Source organism: Lutjanus erythropterus, chromosome 16, assembly GCF_056507025.1.
Source record: "Lutjanus erythropterus isolate fLutEry1 chromosome 16, fLutEry1.hap2, whole genome shotgun sequence".
Taxonomy (NCBI): Eukaryota; Metazoa; Chordata; class Actinopteri; order Lutjaniformes; family Lutjanidae; genus Lutjanus; species Lutjanus erythropterus.
Window position 1 is genome coordinate 12,331,351 of NC_139332.1, and position 24,049 is coordinate 12,355,399.

Consider the following 24,049-nt stretch of genomic DNA (forward strand, 5'->3'; position numbering starts at 1 on the left):
ATGTTGTTTGCAGTTGACTGTGTCAAAAACTGTTTGTATGTTTTCTCCCAAGCCACATTGTAAATGTAGAACAAGATACTCTCATCTCAAAACAGAAACTAGAAGTTGTGTCAGAGTACAGATATTATAAGAATACACCTCAGCTTCCAGATAAATTGAAGTTTACTTTAGCAACTTTAGGTTTACCAAGAACTTCTTATCAAAGCTTTTCTCCCACATCATCTCTTGTCTGAGAAGTTGGTCTAATACACACACTACAGCCTGGAACTTTTATCATTGCAACATTTCTAAAGAAATATTATGTGCTTAACTGGGAAAACCTCATCAAATATATAATTGTCTTAATTTAGAAGATTATACATGATTTAACACCTCTGCTGGCTGCTTTCACCAGTTTCAAATTTACCACAAACAGAACTGCTAGCATGAATGGATTACTGAATGGGACATAAAATGATGACAAAGACACACAATGACAACAAAGAAAGGCAAAAAAATGACCACAAAGAGACACCATATGACCAAAGAGAAACAAAACGATCGCAGACACACAAAACAATGACAAAGAGACACCAGTGACCACAAATGAGAGCACAAATGGACATAAGGACACAAAAGCAACTTCAAAGAGACACAAAACTAACAACTACAAACAACCTCTCTAAGTGTTTTACGTGTGTCTGAGATTGTGAGAGTTTCTGCAATATGTGGCTCAGCTGCAGCAGATGTTTTGTGTCTCTTACAGTGTGGGGGAGTCTAGCCTCGACTGTATGTAGGGTGGGTGGGGGAGGGCATTTACATGATGAGTTAGATGAGTTTCTAATTCATCCATATAAATATAAGTGTTGCCTCTCTACGTTTGCCATGTGATAGACTGTTGATCTGTTTAGGTTGTACTCCGACTCTAACAGTGTGAACAGAGACAGTCAATCGAACCTGTCATCCAGCTTTCCTTCCACCATGGCTCAACAAGGAAACACTCTCCAGTATACCACAAACAGGGAATTTAATACTTTGGAAAACACCAACTCGATATGACTGACTCAGACTTCTGTAGCCTCATAAAAGCTTCAGATAAACTTTTGAATACATTCTTGCATTAAAGGAGAACTGTGATAATAACTCCTAGTCCCCAAGACAGACTTGAAAAATGGTGCAATAACCCTTTAATAGACAAAGATTTATCTGTGCTTTAACCTGAGCTTTGAAATATAAGTTATAGTGTGACACAAAAAGACTTTTACAAACTGAAAATCTGAGTAAATTTACTTATTTAGATGATTAAGGAAAATCAGTTTCAGAGGTAAGATTTGTCTCGTCCTGCTGAACTGATATACTTTCAAGCAGTTGTCTGTTTCTGCCACCTACTGGTGTAAATGTGCTTCTGCAAAGTCCTGCACAACATCCACAAGTCTCTGAGTGTGTGTGTGTGTGTGTGTGTGTGTGTGTGTGTGTGTGTGTGTGTGTAAACATGTTACTCCAGTACTTCAATCACCATTGGCTCACATTTTAAAACACATTTATTAAATATAATAAATTTACAAAAGACGTGTTCAGAAAGATAGAAAATTAATAAATAGTGTCACAACAAAACATGCTGAAATGTCTTGATACTTGATGCAGCTCCAGCTGAGTCAGCTCTCTTCTAGACTCCTCTGTTCTGATGTGGGTCTTGAGGTTATATGGAGTCTCATCTGCAGGCTTGGCCGCAAATCTCACAGCAGGTTTGATTTGGTTTTATGATCTCTGTGGCTACGAGGCTGCAGGTCACCAAGGCTATCTGAGCGTCCTCCATCACATCCTCTCTACTCAGCCAGGTGTTAGGCAGCGCCTCGCACAGCCTGACTTTGAGTGACCAGCAAAGTTATTTTCTTGTTTCTGGTCTTAAAGGCGTTTGGGGCTTCGGAGGAAGACTCAAATTTTCCCATATTTCTTTGCCTCCTTTTACAGCAACAAGTGCATTTACTTCACCATCTCATTTTCAAAGGTTCTCTGCAGGCTAAAGGACGTGTTGTTGTTCCGTGATCTCAACAAAGCAATCCGCAAACTTTGCAGGACTTTGGAGAAGATGGTCGTGAATAGTCCAGTCTGACTGTAACCAAAAGAGCTGCTCCATCACCAAAATTCAGACTTAAAGAAGATTTTAACATGCTCTCACTCCCAACCAATTGACAGTTTTTTTTTGTTTTTTTTACCACGACTCTAAAAGAAAGACCTATATTGTACTTTTGATAATTAACTTTTTTAGCACTTGTTAGGTTGTGTCCCTAATAGTTGTCTGACCTGATGGTTTTTTTGAGTGTACCTCGAATAAAATCCAGATCTGGTGAGATCAAAAACATCTGAATGGTAAAACTCACAAGTAAGCTATGTTGATATAAAACATTATGAGCGACTTGGTGTACAACATGGGTGGATGGAAAACAGCGTCTCTAGTAAAGAAGGACGCAGTACAACTATATAACAGGCCACACATGAAACTGCACAAAACATGAGTAGAAATACGGAGAATTTACAAAAGTGCAATGATAAACTTGTGCATGGATATTCAGTAAATATGCAAACCACTGTTTGCAGTAGTAATTTAAATAATTTGATAATATGATTTTTTTTTATAAATAAACACAACAGATTAAATTATCTTGCATTTTATTGTATTTAGAATTTTATACCTTTAATTAGTTTAATTAATTTGGCAAATTTTTTCCACTGGATTTATTTTTTTTCTTGCAGGAAACAAAGACCAGCCTACATAATGCATACAGAGGAACTGCCAGACTGGGGATTCCTGCCAAAAGAAAGATGACCGCATTGATCCATGAAGGGTACGGTACTGATGCCATAGTCGGGAACTCCTCCTGGAAACCACAAAGGGATATGACTTGTTAGTACTCCACTACCAGCAAAATGTTCCATAAGTTTGTCTTTTTTGCAATGAGGTATGATTAGAAAACAAAAGTCAACAAGCTTGTGTGCTTACATAGTTGGGGTCCCAGACTAAATAGGTGAGCTCTTCTTGGGTTTGTGTCACCAGGTAGAAAACTAAAATCACCAGCACGATTAGAGGACTGACGAACCTCCATGAAACCTGCCAGAAGATGGAGGGCTTACGCCCGATCATGAATATCAGGTCCTCGTTGAACCTGCCAAACAAGAGGGGTTTAATTAGATTTTAGTACACAGTATAGCTTTATTTTATCAGCAAAGTACCTCACTAGGAGTAACAACATATTTTATGGGGTTGTGACCAAGCTGGCCGCACATAGAAGACAAAACATAGAGGTTACAAAACATATATCATAGACTTATAGTAAAATATATTATACCATGGTCTGATTGGCTGCAGGATGATGCAAATGTTGTAGTTCAAATGTTCTAAATTAATGCTAAAATGACTGTAGCATCAGGGACACAGTTGGCTGTAAGCCTCTGTATACAACTGACTGCAGCACATTAACAAGATACACATGTTTACAATTAGGGGTGTCCTGATCCGATATTGATATCGGATATCGGTCCAATATCAGCCAAAAAACGAGTATCGGATTTTATCAGACTGCATCTAAAATCTCCGATATAAGCGCTCCGATAAGCAGTCCAGCACTTCTATCCATAGGTGACTCTGATTGCTGACTATTGTTTTCTGTTTGAGTAACATCACTTGATCAAGCCTTTTCTAACATTCCACACTACAAAATAAGTAATAAAAGTATGTATGATTCGTGCTGATATTGTATCGGATCGATATCGGTATTGGCCAGCACTCAGTGCTGCAATATCGGTATCGTATCGGAAGTGACAAAGTTGTATCAGGACATCCCTATTTACAATGCTGAGTGCTTTGACCTCTGAACACTACAGGGTGGCGATGGTAAGACACAAGCTGCAAGAAGTACACTGTCACTGAAGTGATCGTCTCACATCCCATTGGCCATTCAACTCAGTACTTCAGACAGTAGCTGACAGTACACATGGCGTATTATTTGTTTGTGCAAATCCTGATATTGATTTGGGGAGAATGGCATGTCTGGATAGCTGGCCTTGTTGTTAAATATACTGCAGTCGGGTGATAATTATCTGTGGGTTTGCAACAAGAAGCAACATATTTAACATTATATTTAGTTAAGTTTTCCATCATTGATATAAAAATATTGATTCATGCAAAACACAAAAAAGGTACATAAATGAGACCATTATCATTCATATTTTGTGAAAGCATCCTTGTGGTGCACAAAACCCAATTCCAAAAAAGTTGGGATGTTGTATAAAATGCAAATAAAAAATGGAGCGCAATGATTTGCAAGTACTTTTCAACCACTATTCAGTTAAAAACAGTACAAAGACAAGATATTTTATGTTTAAACTGATCATTTTTATTGTTTTTTGTAAATATACACTCATTTTGAATTTGATGCCAGGAACACACTCCAAAGAAGTTGGAACAATAGCAACAAAAGACTGGGAAAGTTGTTTATTGTTCAAAGAACACCTGTTCGGAACGTTCTACAGGTAAACAGGTTAAATCATAATATGATATAATTATGGTTGGTTAAGAAAGGCTCAGTCATCTGTAGTGTTATATTTTTCACTACTATTACCAAGGAGCACTTCCCTTTCTTGGATGAAGTTCAAGGCCAGAACACAAAGATAAAGAGAATACCCGGTGGATGGTCAAAGGCACACAAGAAGCCACTTGCCAAATGTACTTATCTCATGAAAGTACTCACATGGACAAGTTTGTACCATGGCTATGGAATAGAGCTAAGAGATAGGGAAAGGCAATACACAGGTATGTTTGAGTGTGGATCGAAATGTTAAAGAAGGTAGGAGACTCCTCAAATAGCATAAAGAGAAGTCTATCAGACTTTGTTCTTCAGCCTGATCACAACACATCCATAAGCAAGGATGGGGCGAGGGTCACTGCTTTGTGAAAAAATTGTGTGGGCAAATAGTCCAACAGTTAAGACCAGAAGTTTTCAACAATTTCAAGGAATGTAGGGATTTCACCATCTACGATCCACGAGCTCCTTAAAAGATTCAGAGAACCTGGAGAAATCTCTGCATGTAAGGATCAAGGCCAAAACCAGCACTGAAAGTCTGTGACCTTTGATCTCTCAGGCAACACTGCATTAAAAACCCACATGATTGTACAAAGGATATTACTTATTGTGCAAAAAGTGCTCAGAACCTTTGTGCGTCAACACAGTTTGTCAGTGCATTTCCAATAACAATTAAGCTATTTATCAGCAGCATGCAGAAAGGTTTCAGATTTCTCTGGGCCAGGTAACTTGCACATTTGGAAAGGTCCCACTGATGCTGACAGGTGCATACAGGTTTTAGAGCATCGTATGTGACCATCCAGACATCTTTTTCAGAGATGCCCCTGCTTATTTCAGCAAGACAATGTCAAAACACATTCTGCATGTTACAATAGCGTGGCTAGCGTAAAAAAGTGCAGGTACTAGACTGGATTGCCTGCAGTCCAGACCTTTCTTCTATTGAAAATATGTGGCGCATTATGAAGTGCAAAATATGACAACAGAGACCCTGAACTGCTGAGCCACCGAAGTCATACATCAAGCCAGAAAAAGAAAAAAAAATCTACTGAGTGTTGTGATAAGAAAAGGTGACACAGTAGTAAACATACCTCTGACCCAAATTTTTCGGAATGTGCCGCAGAATCATTGAACTGTCTCCTGCAACTAATCAACCTGGTTACCTTTTGAAGTTTAAAAACTGTTCCACAACTTTCCCAGTATTTTTCTCTGTCCCAACTTTCTTTAAAATGTGTTGCAGGCATCAAATTCAGGAGTGTATATTTACAGAAAACAATTAATTTTACCAGTTTGAACGTTAAATATCTTGTCTTTGTACTGTGTTCACTTGAATATAGGTTGAAAATAACTTGTAAACTATTGCACTCTTTTTTTTTTTTAATGCGTTTTACAGAGCATCCCAACTTTTTGGGAACGAGGGTTTGTACATCCAACTTTGGTCAATAACAGGTAGAGCTTGATGGCTGTGTTCAGACACAGGTATGTAGGTAGGCAATATACAATTCCATGTTAAGCAAATAAAATAATTGTGCACTAACCTGTCTATACCGTAGATGTAAACAACAGCTATCATCTCAAACAATCCAATGGTGAGCAGTGGAACAGATCCAGCAAAGTTGTCAAACAGAGTTACCCAATAAATCCCAGAATGCTGCGCAAACAGAAGGCAGATGATGAAGGCGACAACACATGTTACTCCTGAAACACACATACACAAAAACAAAAATCAGACAAATCAGTTCATCTGAAGTTGCAAAACCAATGAGTAGATTCTTTAACTACAAAACAGAATACCAGTTAGTGCTTCTTGGGGCCATTTTTTAGGTAACACGTTGAGGTCTTTCAGTGGGACCACCACTCCCTCAATATTTCCAAACAGGGTTGAGAGTCCGAGGCAGAGAAGCATGATGAAGAAGAGGATAGACCAGGCTGGGGAACCAGGCATCTGGGTGATGGCCTCTGTAAACACGATGAAGGCCAGACCTGTTCCCTCCACTCCCTGCACAAACACACACATTAGACATAATGCAAATTAGACCCCAAAGAAACCCAATAATAACCTTGAAATCTAATAGATGATCATCAATACAGTCACCTCACTGAGAAGTCTCTGCATGCTACAGGGTTCAATCTCCAGTCCAGAAACAATATCAGGATAGGAGCTGTTGAGATGGATGAAAGCTGCATCGTAGTTGCTGGAAGTGATGCTGTCTTCAGGAAGGTCAAATGCATTTAATAATCTCATGATGTTGCTAGGGAGAAAATGTGTCACAGATGAGTATCTCCACAGTACTAGAATCAACATTACATTAAAAAACTTTTGACCCAGTAAATTTGAGACATGTACAGATAGTTTATTATAAAGTTATTATAATTCAAAATATTACTTTAAAGGCATGATTAGCTGATTAGAAAACGTTTTCTTCAGTTCTCCAAACTGAAATGGTTGTGATCAGCTCCGGCTGACGTGGCACAGGCTGAGATCCAGCTGATTAGCCCCGCTTGTGATAAGGGTTAGGGTAGGATAGAATCAAATACCACAATATTTTTGTCAAAATACCTCAACATTGATATTTATTGATATTGCAACAATATTGTAAGTCTGACTATTGGTGTTTTCACAAAATATTAACACAATGAGATTTTTGATAAATAATCCTCAGCTCTAAATTGAGGCTGTGAGCCCTGCCTGGGCTTACTTTCAAAGTAAAGTAGAATACACAGACCTCATTTCCAAAGAAGTTGTACACCTATATTCTATTGAAAATGCTCAAAGACAAGGTATCTAATGTTCAAACTGATAAACTTTATTGTTTTTTGTAAATATACACTCATTCTGACTTTGAACACATTCCGAAAAAGTTTCCTCAATCGTTTCCACAAACTGTAAAGCTCATCCTTCTATTTAAATAACACGCACACTTGTACATATTGTATCTACTGTTTTTATATTGTTGTTCTTTCATATGTTATTGTCTATTGTCTATTTTTCTGTTTAAATCTTATATTTTTACTTCTGTTTGTTGTTATGCACCTACGTGCCACAGCAAATTCCTTTTATGTGAAAACTTGCTCGGCAATAAAACCGATTCAGATTCTGATGTCCCCAACAGTGAGGAACATTCTTAAATTGTTGGACTATTTCTCCATGCAGTTTGTAACAAAGTGGTAAACCTTATCTCATCCTTGTGTGTGAACAAGATGCCCCTTTCATACCCAGTCATGATACTATCACCTGTTGTGGAAAGTTTCAAACAGGAACATTCCACAACTTTCCCAGTCTTTTGTTGCCCCTGTTGTCCCAGCTTTTTTTTGAAACATGTTGCAGGCATCAAAGAATGAGTCAGTTTGAAAATTAAATATCTTGTTGTTGAAGAAGAAAATTGAAACCAACACCATGTGACTACTCACCCATTGATGCAGTTGTCAAATTTCTGTGTAGCCCTAAAGCCAATGATGGTGTAGGTGACTGTGGCAGCATAGATTGAGGTGAGGCCAGTTATAGCAGACAGGATCACAGCATCTTTCATGCAGTTGTTGCTTTGGAAAAGAAAAAAACATTCAGGACACACCATCTACTACTGTATCTTTCATTGAAGTGAGCTAAATATAAGTTGAACAAGGTTTCAAAAAATGTTTCTTACTGAACAGGGTTGTAGCTTGAGAAGGAGATAAGGCCTCCCCATGCTAAGCTAAAGGCGTAAAAGACCTGGGCACCTGCATCCAGCCAAGTATTTGGTTTCATCAACTCATCAACCTGCAAGAGCAAGGTAAACAGTGTGATGTGGCTTTAAGGTATGAGATGTATAACTGCCTTTTTGAACAGTAGCGATTTGGAACGTACATTTGGCGTGAAGAGGAACTGTACTCCACTCAGGGCACCTTTAAGAGTCAGTCCTCGGATCAGGAAGATGGCCAGCACAATGTAAGGCAGAATAGCTGTGACGTACACTGCCTGAGGTCATTACAAGAAAAGAAAAACATGAAATAATAATTGTGGTGATTCGGGAATGCATGTTGTTTGACTAATGGTTCGACAAACCTTGCCTGAAGTGCTAATCCCTCGTATGTAGCAGATACCGACAACTGACCAGGCAGCTAACAGGCAGACGACTACGGGCCAGTGGATTCCTCCAGAGTCAGCTATAGAGGATGTGGCATTCAGAGTCACTCTGTAAAAGTAGTAATCCACAGTGGAGCTCTGTTGACACTCTGGTACATATCCTACAGAGGTACAAAACAGTTATGCAAATGTTTAAATCGTGAATAGAGTTTGGGTACTTAATTTGCTTGAGTGTCTCTTTGGATATATTCAAATACCTGTCCCATTGTCATTGAGAGGACACTGGGCCCACGGCAGTGGGCTTTGGAAGGAATTGAAGAGATACCACATGATCCAGGCTATTAAGGTGTTGTAGTACAGTCCAATCAATAAGGAAACCAGCATGGAGGCTACACCTGACAAGGACATAATCATTAATGATATCACACTTACAGGCAGCCAGATAGTGTTCATTAACAGCCTTGTGTTGCGGTAAATTGTTCTAGAGCCTGTTTTCCTTACCAATACCAGTCAGATAAGGGTTGATGGCCCTCCACACTCCCACGCTGCCTTTCCTGAGGCGCTGGCCGATGGCAAACTCCAGCAGCAGGAGAGGCATTCCTTCGAGCACCAGCAGGATCAAGTAGGGAATCAGAAAGGCACCTGAGAAATGTATGATCAGTTGCACAATTATACATCTTGCCTGTGACCAGTGTATAACCCTTGCTCCATGTTTCCTCCTTGCAAGTAGCTGGGAAATGTAGCTGGGTGGGTTGTTTGCTTGTACCAGTGACATCTGTTTTGGGTCTAAGTTTTTCCTTTAACTAAATTTGTGCTAAAACTGTACTGTGCACTGATCTGTGTATAATTTGTGCGCACAAATGCTAGACTGATCTCATTTATTCATTTACATGATTTAGCAATCTGTGCTCCTGATTTCCAGGCCATCATAAACCTAACTTTTGTGTAGTGCAGTCCAGCCACTGGTGGGCCTCAGAGTCCCACCTTGAGGGCCTCAGAGGCAGGGCTACTGCCAACTGGTTAGATTAAATTCTATTTAGATCAACTACTGTTGTAGCTGCTTCCACTTGTAAATGGTATTCATGTCAACATCCAAATTTAAAGCCAGTCAAAGTCCATCACTCGAGGTTATAGACCCCAAATATAATGGATATAGTGCTATATTCTATAATCTTATCCACAAAGCCTTATTTACGATCTTACAACTCACCAACGACATAAAAGTTCACAAGCTGACCAAAAGATTCTTTCCCCATTTCTACCATCCATGCTATAAACATGGTATAAGAGAATTTTTAGTTTAAAAAAAGAAAAATCATCACAATCAATGGTTAGATTGGCCTTACTAAACTGTCTCATCCCCTGTGACTCTTCAGTATTTGAAATGACACAGCTACTTTTGACAAGAACCACAAATATATGCACAATGGATAGGTGTCTTTTTTTGTGAGGGAAATTTTCACATGTCACATATCTGATATTAGAATCAGAATTATACTAATTCTGCCCTGTTCTAATAAGTCACTCTAGGAAAATGATATCTGAAAGATACAAAATATAATAAAAAAGTATACAGGAGACTAGTCCTAGGTAGTTCAACCACACATCTCGGATAAGATGTCCAATTATCATTTCCATCTAAGCTTACCTCCTCCATGACTTTGACACAAGTAAGGGAATCGCCACACATTGCCAATCCCAATGCAGAAGCCCACACAGGTTAGGATGTACTGGGCTTTGTTGTCCCACTTGGGCCTGTCCCCGGCCTCCTCCTTATCCATCCTCTCCAGATCATCATAGGAAGGGATCCTGAGATCAAGTCCTGGATTAGGGAGCACCAGCCTCATGGTGACCTTTCTTGAGCCGAGAGATGTTACGTTGTCGTTCTTGGAAGTCAAAGTGAGCGCTTAGTGTGAGCGCTCGCAATCTTGAAACAAGTTTATGATGATTTATTGGTGCAGTCCACAGATTAGCCAGTGCATACTTTGCACTTCTGTTTTTATACAACCATTCAGCCATTAAATTTAAAGGACCAGAATGAACTACATAGGACCAGGAGAATTTAGTGGCATCTTGCAGTGAGGTTGCTGAGTGCAGCCCACTGAATATCCTCCTCTCACTCCTCCCTTTCCAAGCATATAGGAGAACCTACAGTGGCTATGAAACTCGTTAGCAGCTTATTAGCAGCTTTGTCTGGGATTCAGCACTAAAACACATTATAAACTAAGCTGATAAGGGCCTTAAGGTGGGTCTTGCTTTATTATCTAATCTTGAGGCCCGACCCTCAAGTTTTTCTTTGTCACATGCTCAACATTTCTCTACACTGTGCAGTGAAATGCTCTGTTGCCCCCTGCGATATGTGCTTCACAAAAAGAACAAACTATCAAAAATACAGTTCATACTAGTAGAATTTGCTGCAAATGTTAAAGGGACGCAGGAGAAGGGTGGAGGTATTTGTCCACAGGGAACATCAGCGGAGTAGTCTATCAGGAGTGGGGGAACCTCGAGGAGGGAACCCCATACATTGTCAGTCAATTCAAAACAGCTTGAACAAGCAACTCTTGGGATGATGAAATCTGAAGCACATGATTATAGATAAAGTTATTAAAGCCACTGTAGACAACAATTGAACATACATGATACAAGCCCTTCTGCTGTCTTCTTGGTTGCTCAGTGGTCAGTGCGACCACGTTTTCTTCTCACTGAGATTTGTACCCCTCCAGACACGTACACCACAAACACACACCACTGACCCAATGAAAAAATTATTCCCCACTGTTTGTTATCATGCCTCTATGCCACGAAAACATAGTGCCTCCAGCCATAGCTGTTGCCAACGCAGAGGCATTTTCAGGTTGTCTGTGCTTATGTACGTGGAAGTGACATCCCAGGACTCTTTAAATTTGGCAGTGGCACAAATGTCCAGCCGCACTCAAGAATGAACTGGTTAGAATTTGGTGATTGGATGTTAAAGGTCATGGTGCCTGTGACCTCATGTTCATGAGTGTCCCACTCTTGTAATGCTATTTCTCAAGAACGCTTTGGCAGAATTTCTTAAAATGTGGCGCAATCGTCCACTTGGACTCAAGGATGAGCTAATTTGATTTTGTCGGTCAAAGGTCCAGAGCTGTGACAGTATGGATTTTTTCTGAACGTGATGAAAAAGCAGCATATTTGAGTGGGATGTTAGTACAGTGACTTGCCAAATAATTGTTTGAGTGGACTTCATTGCAAGATACTGTTATAAGCATAGTGTTGGTCCTCAAAGGAATAGGGCAGTGTGAAATTTTTGTGCACCATGCAAACGAGGGAGAGCGTCAGTATATGCTGCAGCTTCTCATGACCAGGAAAAGTTTCAAATGTTGTTTCCCAACTGCTGGAAAAATAAAGGAGGTTAGCAAGGACATAAACTGAGCAGGAATGGCTAATGTTAAACTAATGCTAACGCTAGCATTGTACCTTTACGATGTCAGCTTCGGTGCACTCATGTTCGTTTGAGAAGCTTTACAATCTAACCTTGAACTACAGTATCTGCAGATGGGAAAATAAATCAACAATAAATCCAACACTGTCCATATTCTGTGACCCTTTATCCACTTTTTCAACATAATATCTCAGGATCACTTGGATAAAATGTCTTGAAATTTGGTACAAACTGGAGTCAAGGATGAACTGATTAGATTTAGGAGGACAAAGTCGCTGTGACCTCACAAAACATGTTTTTGGTCATGACTCAAGAATTCACACAATTATGACAAAATTTCAGACAAACATTGAATAGGATAAACTGATAAATTGATGACATTTTACATCCAAAAGGTTACAGGTCAACTTCATTGTGATGTCATAATGTCAAAATATAAAAATATCATCTCATTCTCTTATTAATACAGACAACACCAAGTATAATTACATAATCATATTATGTAAGACTCTGGTGACTACTGATGGAGCTGGCAGTATAATATTATGCTGTACTAAACTTTGCTGACTTTGCTGCCACTAATTACACCACTGTCACTTTGCTTGATACTTGTACTATTAGTTCAAGTACAACAGTAGTTGTTGGTACTGTATGTGCACTGCTATTGCTTGGAAATTTGCATTTCGAGTCTAATTGCTCTTGTTTTAGTTATTTATTCTTCCTATTTATCTGTACTTATCTCTGTGCTTGTGCTGCTGTAACACCCAATCTGAGTGATCAGGGCAATCAATAAAAGATAATCTTATCTATCTTATCTTACACCCTAGTATTTTATTGATCTTCCACATGTGGGAAAAAAATTACACTGTAATTTAATGGCTGTTTTAAGAAACGTCACTCACTGCTGTGTGTGTTTTTTGTCACCCTCTCCATGTTATAGGCTGTAATGTAACAAATACATTTAGTGAGCATCACTAAATGAGTATGAGTAGGTGAATACTACTTAGCCTTGTAACATACATTGTTGTGATGGAAAGAGCAACCCTTGTTTAAAACATCCCAAGCATTTATTTGAGAAAATATTCTCCACTAGAAATCTCACTGGTGTTGATACTTTTGATGATAGGAGACTTTACGTCTTGTGTTTTCCAGTCTAATCCATCTACTTAATTGATTTTGTTCTTGTCAGAATCATAATCAGAGAAGACTACCCCAGAATGTATTTATTGACTGGAGGAACCACTGATGAGCCTTAGGTCACACAATCTCATTGTAATTCTACAGCTAGTGTGTACCAAGCTCTAACAATTGACTTGATGATGATGTTTCTAAAGGATTTGGTCGTTATATAAGACTTGCTTTTATGATTATTTTTGTGAAATGATAATAGCCTGGAAGTTGATCAAGTGCAACAAATGATCAAGGCAAAGTTCAGTTCGGCTGACTTCAATAAAACTTATTTTCAGTCCCTATTAGCTATGTAAGTTACTTATCATAGGTTATGATGTTATTTATTGACTACTTTATAAACACTACAGACTGCTGATCTTTCATTTGTTAATTATTATAATGGCAATATATTATAATGAGCTATAATATATTATAATATAATATATGGTATCATTATGTACCGTAGTTGAATGAGCACTTGCATAAGGGATAGTAGTCAGTTAATAATTTAACAGTTAAAGCATGTTAAACATTGCCTCACTTGCAGCCAGGAGCAAGATCTTGTCAGAGTGGAAATCTTCCAGTCCACCAAAAGTATCTGACTGATTTATTATTCTTCAATTAGAAAAGACCAAATATTCCATCAGGTGATCAACCCCCCAAAAAAATCATTTCATTTGGGATCCTACGATATCCTACTATTTATATCCTGAAGGTTTCTGGCTATGAGGTGTGGTGGCCTGGAACAGATTACACTTACATTTATTTCATATTTTAATTACACAGAACTAGTTACATGCACCTAGCTATTCTCCAGCACTGTTAGTATCCTATTAAAGATATGTGTGAAATTTTGTCAGGATCAGTGAATTCTTGAGTTATAGCCAAGAGGTCACAGTGACCCCTGACAAGAAAAATCGAATTATTTTATCTTTCAGTCCAAGTGTCCTAAGTCCTAAGTTTAAAGAAATTCCCTCAAGGCAAGGCATTCATAAGAAAGGGATGACGCAAAAAGTTAGACTCTGCACAGCTGGTGTGGAGCCATAACTTTTTTTTTTTTCAAGGTTTTCCCGACATTATGAATCACAGAGGTCCTTCAGCAGACAGTCACGAATGTGCACAAAATATTAGGCTGATTGGTCCAATAATACTCTGTTATAATATCTGCCAATTGTTATGAAGATGTCTAATAAAAATGATTATCAAAGCGTCTTAAATGTTGCTGTTCTTACCACTCCGTACAGTATGTTGTGTTTTGTTGCTTCTGGTCCACCTGACTTCACTGTCACTCTGTGGTCTGTCAGTGCGAGGTCTCCCTCTGTTGGATGATGTGCTGCTCTACATCTCCTGCTTGAGGTACTGTAGCGGTATTGCACACTAGACATGGTTGTGCCGTGATGGGACACATGAATGCTGGTGTTAACATTGACAAGCAGTTAGTATTTCATACCAAACTTGATAAAATGGACACTTCATGGGTTGAAATTGGCTCAACATGCCTAATCAGCCCTGAACTTCAGTCAGCCTCACAAATTCAATAATAAGTCACTTAGCAACTCCTCTCTCATACATCCAAACCCCCACCCACCAACAACAGCATTCTGTCCACCCACAGCAAAGTATGCAGTGGGTGGAGTTTGGCTCGGACCTGTGGTTGTATGGATGGGTCCCACACTCACTGTCAAAACCAGGAGTTTGACGTCTAAACTGTCCATGCCTGTTAAAGACTAACTGATGCTTGAATTCCTGTCACCCTGTGTCTCTGATAGATCCTCATTCTTTATGCAAGTTTTCCAAGTAGAAGATAAAACTTTGTTAATTTTTATTTGAAAAGCGTATAATTTGCTATATTTTATTTGATAGGTAGACAGTTTTAAATATTGACAGATATTTATTAGTCATGTGCTGTAAAGTTAAATAGACAAAATTATATTTCACAGAGACAAAAACTGTGTCAATGGCAAGAATAAACAGGTATAAAACGTGGACAGATGGAAGATGGTAAACTGTCATGAGTCTAAATTTAGAAAAGTCTAAGACAAGAAATGATACAGGCTAATGAGTGTGACAAGAAAGTATATCGATACAGCAGCAATGAACCTGCACAAAACATGAACATAAATGTGAGTACTTTAATGAAGTAGATCAATAAAAAATCAGTTTTGCGCTTTAAAAATCCCATGAAGCAGCTGGTGAAGTGCTTATTAGGGAGGGATTTATTGCAGATATTGACTGGTGTTTAAAAGTAGCTGTGTGTTACGTTCCCCCGCCATGAGGCTAAAGCGGTCCATAGATGTAGAAGCAAGAGCAGCCATATTAGCTGTCTCTACCCAGACTGAGACCTCCCAGTGAACACAGCTAGACCGGGACTAACAGACACCAGTCAGGCGACAGGGAATAGACTACACTACTGAAGTCACAGCTCCCAAGAGTCATCAACAGTTTTTAATGGTTTTTCAGGAAAAGACAAACTCTGAAATACCATTAAATACACAAGAATACATACAAAATGACTTTTTAGTCATTGCTGGGCCAAATACTGGAGTATAGGTGAATGTACTTATGTGATAAATCATTTAAACATTTATTTTGGCTTCATGGGAACTTTTAGAACCCGTGCATGGATATAAATTAACAAATCATTTAAATTCAAATAATAGTATTTCTGACACAAAAAAATTAGACAAAACCTGCATTTTGTTGTACTCTGAAATGGCTAACTTTTAAACAGTTTAAAACATTTTGCTTGTGTTTTGTCTTTTTGTTTTCTTCTTGCAGGAAACAAAGACCAGCCTACATAATGCGTACAGAGGCACAGCCAGACTGGGGATTCCTGCCAAAACAAAGATGACCGCGTTGATCCATGCAGGGTACGGTACTGATGTCAGGGATGGGAACTTCTCCTGCAAACCACCAAACAGTATGATTAGTGTGTTTGGTATGCAATGGCTGTACAAACTTTGCTGAGTATGACTGAATACTATACTAAGTTGCTTAAGCTGTTCAATTTAATTGCATTGAGCTGTTGTTAAAATAATGAAGACTGCTCTTGCCTGTCTCTATCATTAGTTGGGTGTGTTGTGTCTTTTTTATTATGCAGTACCACAGAGAAACATCATTTACCTAAAAATATTTAGCATGCCATATGAATTGTTCAGTTTGTAATAAGAGAACATCAAGGAAAAGGGCAAAATAAAGTTGGATGACATATAAACTGATCACAGAGCTTGTGTGCTTACAGAGTTGGGATCCCAGACTAAATAGGTGAGCTCTTCTTGGGCTTGTGTCACCAGGTAGAAAATTAAAATGACCAGAACGATTAAAGGACTGATGACCCTCCATGAAACCTGCCAGAAGATGGAGGGCTTATATCCAATCATGAACTTAAAGTCCTCGTTGAACCTGCCAGACAGGAAGGTTATGATTAATTTTGATTAGTTATGAAATATGTCATGAAGACATCCCTGTCACACAGGACTTAAAGTGATAGTTCACCCAAAAATGAAATTTCACTCAATATCTACTCACTGTGCTGATGTGAAGATGGGTGAAGATCTCCAGTTCACAAAACATTCCTGTAGCTTCAGCGGAAAACAGCATTGCAGCCAAATCCAGTACAATTGAAGTGAACGGTGACCAGTTTCAAAATGTAAAAACAAGAACACAAAATAACACAAAATGTCTCCATATTGCTTGTGTGGTGTAATCCAAGTGTCCGTAAACCGCAAATTTGACCCCAAAAGACACCATTGCCTTGTAGCCTCTCAGTCCTGATCTGTGTGCACACGCCTGAAGCGGGTACACAGGATCTCGTCTAAGCAGCGCGACATGAGATATACAAGATCTCGCGATTACTTCACACCTGTCTTTACATACTACCTGGAAGCGACTCAGACAACAGAGATAGATCTGCTCAGAAATAGTGACTTGTTACGCGCACAGTTAACTAACTTGTTGAACTTAACTTTCAACAAAGAAGAAAATGTCTGAGGACTTCGACGTAGAAGAGGAACATCATTTCTTTGCTGCAGCTGCGCTGCTTGGGTGAGAGCCTGTGTACCAGCTTCAGACCTGTGCACGCAGATCCTGTCTGAGAGGCTACAGGTGACATTTAGGCTAAAAACATGGTGTTAATGGCATCTTTTTGGGTCAAATTTTAATGTCGTGGTGTACGGACACTTGGATTACCCCACATGAGCAGTATGGAGACATTTTGTGTTTTTTTGTGTTCTTTTTTTACATTTTAAATCTGGTCACCATTCACTTCAATTGTACTGGATTTGGCTGCAACACTGTTTTCCGCTGAAGCTCCAGGAGTGTTTTGTGAACTGGAGATCTTCACCCATCTTCACATCAGCACAGGGGTGAGTAGATATTGAGTGAAATTTCATTTTTGGGTGAACTATCGCTTTAAATAGGTCGACCATCTCTATAAAGAGGTCATTTTGAGGCAAATATCAAGATGTAAAGCAAACATTGAAGAACACATTGTGTTGCTAAAATTAATAGCACTAACCTGTCTATACCGTAGATGTAAACAACAGCTATCATCTCAAATACTGCAATGGTCAGAAGTGGAACAGATCCGGCAAAGTTGTCAAAGAGAGTTACCCAATATATGCCCGAACGCTGCGTAAACAGGAGGGAGACGAGGAAGGCGACAACACATGTTACTCCTGAAACACAAAAACAAGGGAGCTTGTGTTATTACAGAAACCAAAGACAAACACCAAATATGTTTCATTGGAAAACTTAGGAAATGATTGAGTTGATTTTAAACACCAAGTTACCAGTCTGTGCTTCATGGGGCCATTTTTTAGGGAATACATTGAGGTCTTTCAGTGGGACCACCACTCCCTCAATGTTGCCAAACATGGTTGAGAGTCCCAAAGAGAAAAGCATGATGAAAAGTAGGACAGCCCAGATCGGGGAACCAGGCATCTTGGTGATGGCCTCTGTAAACACAATGAAGGCCAGACCTGTTCCCTCCACTCCCTGCACAAACACACGTTGGCTGTAATGGAGATAAGACTAAAAAAAACAATTCTAACTCTGAAATCTGATAGATAATTGTCAATATAGTCACCTCACTGAGAAGTCTCTGCATGCTACAGGGTTCAATCTCCAGTCCAGAAACAATATCAGGATAGGAGCTGTTGAGATGGATGAAAGCTGCATCGTAGTTGCTGGAAGTGATGCTGTCTTCAGGAAGGTCAAATGCATTTAATAATGTCATGATGTTGCTAGGGAGAAAATGCGTCACAGATAAATAACTTTGGATTACTGGAATTCACATTAAAGCATAGAATCAGATTTTTCAAAAGTCACCAAAGTAATTTGGATGACAGTAAATATTTATACCAAATTTTATGGCAATCCACATACCATACCATAACATACCAACCAATATCACTATCCTTAGAACCACGCTGCTAGCGTGGCTAAAAGACAATAACTCTTCTAACTTACAGTACATATGGGCATGTGAGTATTGTATTGAGATAGAAGTGAAAAAAAATGTCAGATGTATACACACAGACCACAAAACTAAAGACTATGAGTTGTAGATGACAATTCTGCATTTTTGTGTCATTTTTTTCATTTTTAACTTCCTCAAATTCATTGTACTCACTTGCTGATACAGCTGTCAAATTTCTCTGTAGCCCTGAAGCCAATGATGGAGTAGGTGACTGTGGCAGCATATACTGAGGTGAGACCAGTTATAACAGACAGGATCACAGCATCTTTTATGCAGTTGTTGCTTGGGGGGAAAAAACAAGGCAAAAGAACCATGACACACATTGTCTGAGAATGGCTGCTATTTTTTTCCCCCATCCGAGTGAGCAAAAGATAGACTTTAACTACAAATTAAGAAACATCACATATCTTCTAAATGCCTCTTACTGAACAGGGTTGTAGCTTGAGAAGGATATGAGGCCACCCCATGCCAAACCAAAGGCATAAAAGACCTGGGCACCTGCATCCAGCCAAGTATTTGGTTTCATCAACTCATCAACCTGCAAGAGCAAGGCAAACAGTGTGATGTGGCTTTAAGGTATGAGATCTTTTTTTTTTTAATTAATTAAAAACGATAGAGATTTGAAACATACATCTGGTGTGAAGAGAAACTTTATTCCATTCAGCGTGCCTTTAAGAGTCAGTCCTCGGATCAGAAAGATGGCCAGCACAATGTAAGGCAGAACGGCTGTGATGTACACTGCCTGAGGTCAAAACAAGTCAAAATGGAATAAATTGATAATAAACATCAGATTGAATTTTTTCCAGTAATGTATCACAATTGACTATTTCCTAAACATTATTGTCCAATCATAGTTTAGCAACCCTAACTCAGCACAGAGACCTGTCATGTTTTGGATTTCTCCACATGTTACTGTGCATGAAAAGGTAGGTTCTTTTGTTTACCCCGTCTAAAACCGAAACTACAAGAGCAGTGTTAGAAATTGATTTTACAGTTTGTTTATCTGCTCTAATGTAAACTTCAAACATTAGCAGACCCGGCTAACTACCTTGCTATCTACAGTAGCAGTAGTGTAATTTTAAAGAAGTAGGGTATTTTTTCATGCTACATTATTTTGTGGGATTACAGATTAGGAAAAAAAATCCATGTTCTATCTAGTATTTCCCTGCTGTGTGGATAGATACTACTATATCAGTGTCTGGTAATGTTAGCAGCTCTGTCCTGTTCGGTAGAGTGCTGCAGGAATGAGTCCTGAAACCTGGAAATGAGTGAGCATATTCTGGTTTCTTCATCTCATAGTCAGTGGGGTTTTTGAATTGGTTTTTGGTTAGATGCCTCAATTACAGTCTGTGGTTAACACAAATTTAAGGGACTTTTAGATTTTGTTCTATAACATTAAATAGGGTATATCGGTAAATAATGATGATGATAAATGAGATATTTCAACTAACTCACTGAGCTACCATTAGCTTAAATGACCCTTCCACCCTTTTTCACTCTTTGCTCCAACTAGCTAGCTAGACTACATTAATCATTAGCGACATAGTTAGGTAGTGTATTGCTAACAATAGCTGACTTAAGTTGTGACCCTATATGTTGTTTTTACAGGAAAAGGAGAAAGTTGTCTCAAGTACCAAGTTTGTTCAACTGTTATTGGAACACAGAGCAAAAAGGGGTGGGAAGAGTCAATTCTCCAGCTAGACAATGAACAGAACCAATGGTTGTTGGCCAGAAATGAAAATCCTGCTCTCATCTACCACTGTCCAAAATCAAGGACCCATGTTTTGGAAAATTAATAGGAATTTTGAGTAAGGTAGTAAATCTGCCACTATTATCATTGTGCATGTGCTTTACTAGAAAGCTTGACAGCAACAGCAACTAAGGGAGGCAGGGTTCAGCTGACAGTCAGTTTACTGAAGGTTCAACAAACCTTTCCTGAAGAGCTGATGCCCCTTATGCAGCATATAGCGATGACTGTCCAGGCAGCTAACAGGCAGACGACTGCAGGCCAGTGGAGTCCTCCAGAGTCAGCTATAGAGGTTGTACTATCCAGAGTCACTCGGTAAAAAAAATAATCTACAGTCGAACTCTGTTGACACTCTGGTACATATCCTGAAGGGTCAACAAATATACATAAACAATTATGCAATTTGAGGGCTTTGGTGTGCCTAAGTGTGGGTTGAAAATGTGGGTATATTCATATACCTGTCCTATTGTTGTTGAGAGGACACTGGGACCAAGGAAGTGGGCTTTGGAAGGAATTGAAGAGATACCACATGACCCAGGCTATTAAGGTGTTGTAGTACAGTCCAATCAGAAAGGAAACCAGCATGGAGGCTACACCTAAGGGACAGTATCATGATCTATGACATAAAACATCACATAAGAAGCCAGATAGTCAGTGATAACTGCTTTTACTTACCAACACCTGTCAGATAAGGGTTGATGGCCCTCCACACTCCCACGCTACCTTTCCTGAGACGCTGGCCGATGGCAAACTCAAGCAGCAGGAGAGGCGTTCCTTCAAGCACCAGCAGGATCAAGTAGGGAATCAAAAAGGCACCTGAGAAATGTACATACGTGCCATGATATAGACAGGTATTCTAATCTCTTTGGGTTCAGAATGAGTGTGGACTAGCAGTGTCTCTTAAAACATCTTGGGTCGCCTCTTTTCTTTGGAGTTTCTTTGGAGCATTCCTCTAGGGATGGCAGTGTCTGTCAATGTCTATCTCAACAACTAGTAAATGAACTGCCATGAAATTTTGCACTGACATACATGGTCTCCAGATGCCCCAGTTGGATAAACAGATGTATTCTCCTTCCATGCTCCACTGCATCATAAGCAATAAAGTGTTCCATTGTACACAAATTTAGTGTACGCCTCCAAGAGCAGGATGAGTCATTAACAGTTTTGAATCGCACCCAATTTTTTTTTTTGTCACTGTTGGGCAAGATACTGGTGTATAGGTGACATATAGTGGAATATCTAACTATAAAGCAACTAATCTCTATCTGAATGTATATAACTTGAATATCTTGAGAACCGTTCATCTGATCTATTTCAAAATTGGCAGGTATTATTCTGGGGACCGAAGGAAACGCAATGTTGAATTTGGACATCTTCGATTACAACAATGATGCATCATCAAGACAGCTGTGCCCAGTCAAAGCCTGGATGGGTCAGAGCATGACTATTCCAGAAAATAAGATGCAGCTAAAACACCTTGCACATAGTCACCTAAAGCGCTCGGGATTGTGTTTTGTATTCAGCTTTCTGTAAGCTCTGTAAATTGGACATGGCTTATCAGGGTGCTGGAAAACCACCAGGCTCTTTAAGTGTGAGAGTAGCGGCAGAGAGAGGGAAAGTGCTCATGTGAACAAGCACAAGAAAGAAAGTGTGTGAATATGGATAGAAGTGTTGATGTGATATAAACATTTTTATGAGGATGAAGCCTGACATTATTCTATTGTTCTGTGGTTTACATTGTAGACTGGAGTCTTTGTGACAAACAGAGATGTGTTACATTTATACCTCCATGAAATGGGCGGAGAACCCTTGTGAGTGATTTAGATTGCCACCTCAGAAAAGTGGCTGTGTTCAAAGACAAACTTGCATTAAACCAGAAATGGTACCTTTTTGTTTTACATGCAACCATTTGCAACCATTTCTATGGCTAAATATAGCTAATCAGGGACAGTCATAAAAACAGGGTCTTCTTGCCTTGTAGCTTTCTAACTTCAGGGTCACATAAACAAATAGGAAACTTGTGTGTCTGTCTCTCAGACTTTGTGAAACCTCACTGAAAATATTTCTAAACAAATTTTAGTAACAAACATAAAACATTTTGACAACTTCATAAACTTGTGCAAGTTATATCTGTGTGCACGAAACTTTTTCACACATGCTCAAAAACTTTCTACAGCTGCAAAACTTAATTACACATTCACAAATGTAGATGACATACTTTTGCACATGCACACAAAAAGTGATATACAACTGCAGGCTGTGAAATTATTTGTTGTTTCACAAGCTCGAAATCTTTATAACCCTTTTTGACTCCATAGATGTTCACCTTCTCTTCTAGTTCTCATGGTAAACAGAGCCTCACTTGGAGGCAGCACTTGACTGCTGACCACTGAGTCTCTGTGTCTAGCTCACATATCATGCCAAAGGTTTGCCATTATTACAGAAGACTTCATACACTTGAGTATCACTACTTGACAATCTCATGCTGCACTCTTGTAGTCATGAATAAGTGAAATATGTAACAAACGATTTTATTCAAAATTACACAGATAAATTTACAGTTGATATATTTGGCCTCAACCTCTCAGAGACTCATTCTCTGCATTTTGTCATTCTGCATTGCAAAATGTCCCTGGGAAGGAGTCATCTATAAAAGGCATCATAAACTGCCATAAACTCCCAAAAGAACATTTCACTTCAAATTCACTCCTGGGTTTGCCAAACACTCATTCAGCAACTGTACATTTACCCTTTTTGTCGTAGCTTACCTCCTCCATGACTTTGACACAAGTAAGGGAATCGCCACACGTTACCGAGCCCAATGCAGAAGCCCACACAGGTTAGGATGTACTGGGCTTTGTTGTCCCACTTGGGCCTGTCCCCGGCCTCCTCCTTATCCATCCTCTCCAGATCATCATAGGAAGGGATCCTGAGATCCAGTCCTGGGTTGGGAAGTACCAGTCTCATGGCAGCCACATGTGCACTGAGGCAGAGAGAAACAGTTGCGTCTGCAGTTGAAGCTTTATGGTTAGTCAGTGCGTATGAACGTCCACATAAAAGCATTCACCAAGGCTGAAACGAGTTTATGATCTTTTACTCTATCTGTAGCAATCAGATAGCCAGTGCCAGATTAGCCAGTGCACACTCCGTACTTTTTTTTTTACCCATTCACTTATTAAGTGTAATAATTAAACATAAAAAGTATACATTTTCATGAATAACTTTGCCTGCATGGTCACATAGAGGTGAGAAGGGATCTCTCAGCTCTGCATTAATCTGTTGTTGGGGTTGTCTCACTTCTGTCAAAAGAGAGTCAAAACAAGATCTTCATCTTAACTTAAGTTTGTCATTGATTTGTATTATCTGCAGCATTATTTGTGGAGCAGATGCCCTGCTGGGCCTGCTGGTAGTGCTAGAAGGAGGGTCATGGGATCAAAAACAAAACTGCCAGGTCCCATGCCCTGGTGATCCAACAAGTATGTCATTATATTATGTTAGTATCTAGAAATATACTGTTTTGGACCAAGCTGCTGACAGACAGATTTTTCACTTCACCTCCAAACTTTGCAAAAAGAAAAAAGAAAAGAAAAAAAAAGTAGCCGAAAGCCTT

At 39.2% G+C, this 24,049-nt stretch overlaps 2 protein-coding genes across 2 annotated transcripts; both read right to left on the bottom strand.

Annotated features, from left to right (window-relative positions):
- Positions 1-2,403: 2,403 nt before the first annotated feature.
- LOC146312790 (sodium-dependent neutral amino acid transporter B(0)AT1-like) lies at positions 2,404-10,950 on the bottom strand. Its single transcript, XM_084738692.1, has 12 exons — positions 10,268-10,950; positions 9,121-9,261; positions 8,877-9,014; positions 8,599-8,780; positions 8,401-8,511; positions 8,201-8,313; positions 7,968-8,096; positions 6,652-6,808; positions 6,351-6,555; positions 6,095-6,254; positions 2,981-3,143; positions 2,404-2,858 (listed from the first exon to the last, which is right to left on the bottom strand). The coding sequence occupies exons 1-12, from the start codon at positions 10,464-10,466 to the stop codon at positions 2,688-2,690; spliced, it is 1,869 nt and encodes a 622-aa protein (XP_084594818.1). The 5' UTR covers positions 10,467-10,950; the 3' UTR covers positions 2,404-2,687.
- Positions 10,951-15,639: 4,689 nt separating this feature from the next.
- LOC146312791 (sodium-dependent neutral amino acid transporter B(0)AT1-like) lies at positions 15,640-23,476 on the bottom strand. The gene is made up of 12 exons (XM_084738624.1): positions 23,208-23,476; positions 21,115-21,255; positions 20,898-21,035; positions 20,623-20,804; positions 19,324-19,434; positions 19,118-19,230; positions 18,846-18,974; positions 18,300-18,456; positions 18,004-18,208; positions 17,730-17,889; positions 16,453-16,615; positions 15,640-16,116 (listed from the first exon to the last, which is right to left on the bottom strand). Exons 1-12 carry the CDS (start codon positions 23,404-23,406, stop codon positions 15,946-15,948), a joined length of 1,869 nt encoding a protein of 622 aa, XP_084594750.1. The 5' UTR covers positions 23,407-23,476; the 3' UTR covers positions 15,640-15,945.
- Between the last annotated feature and the right edge of the window lie 573 nt (positions 23,477-24,049).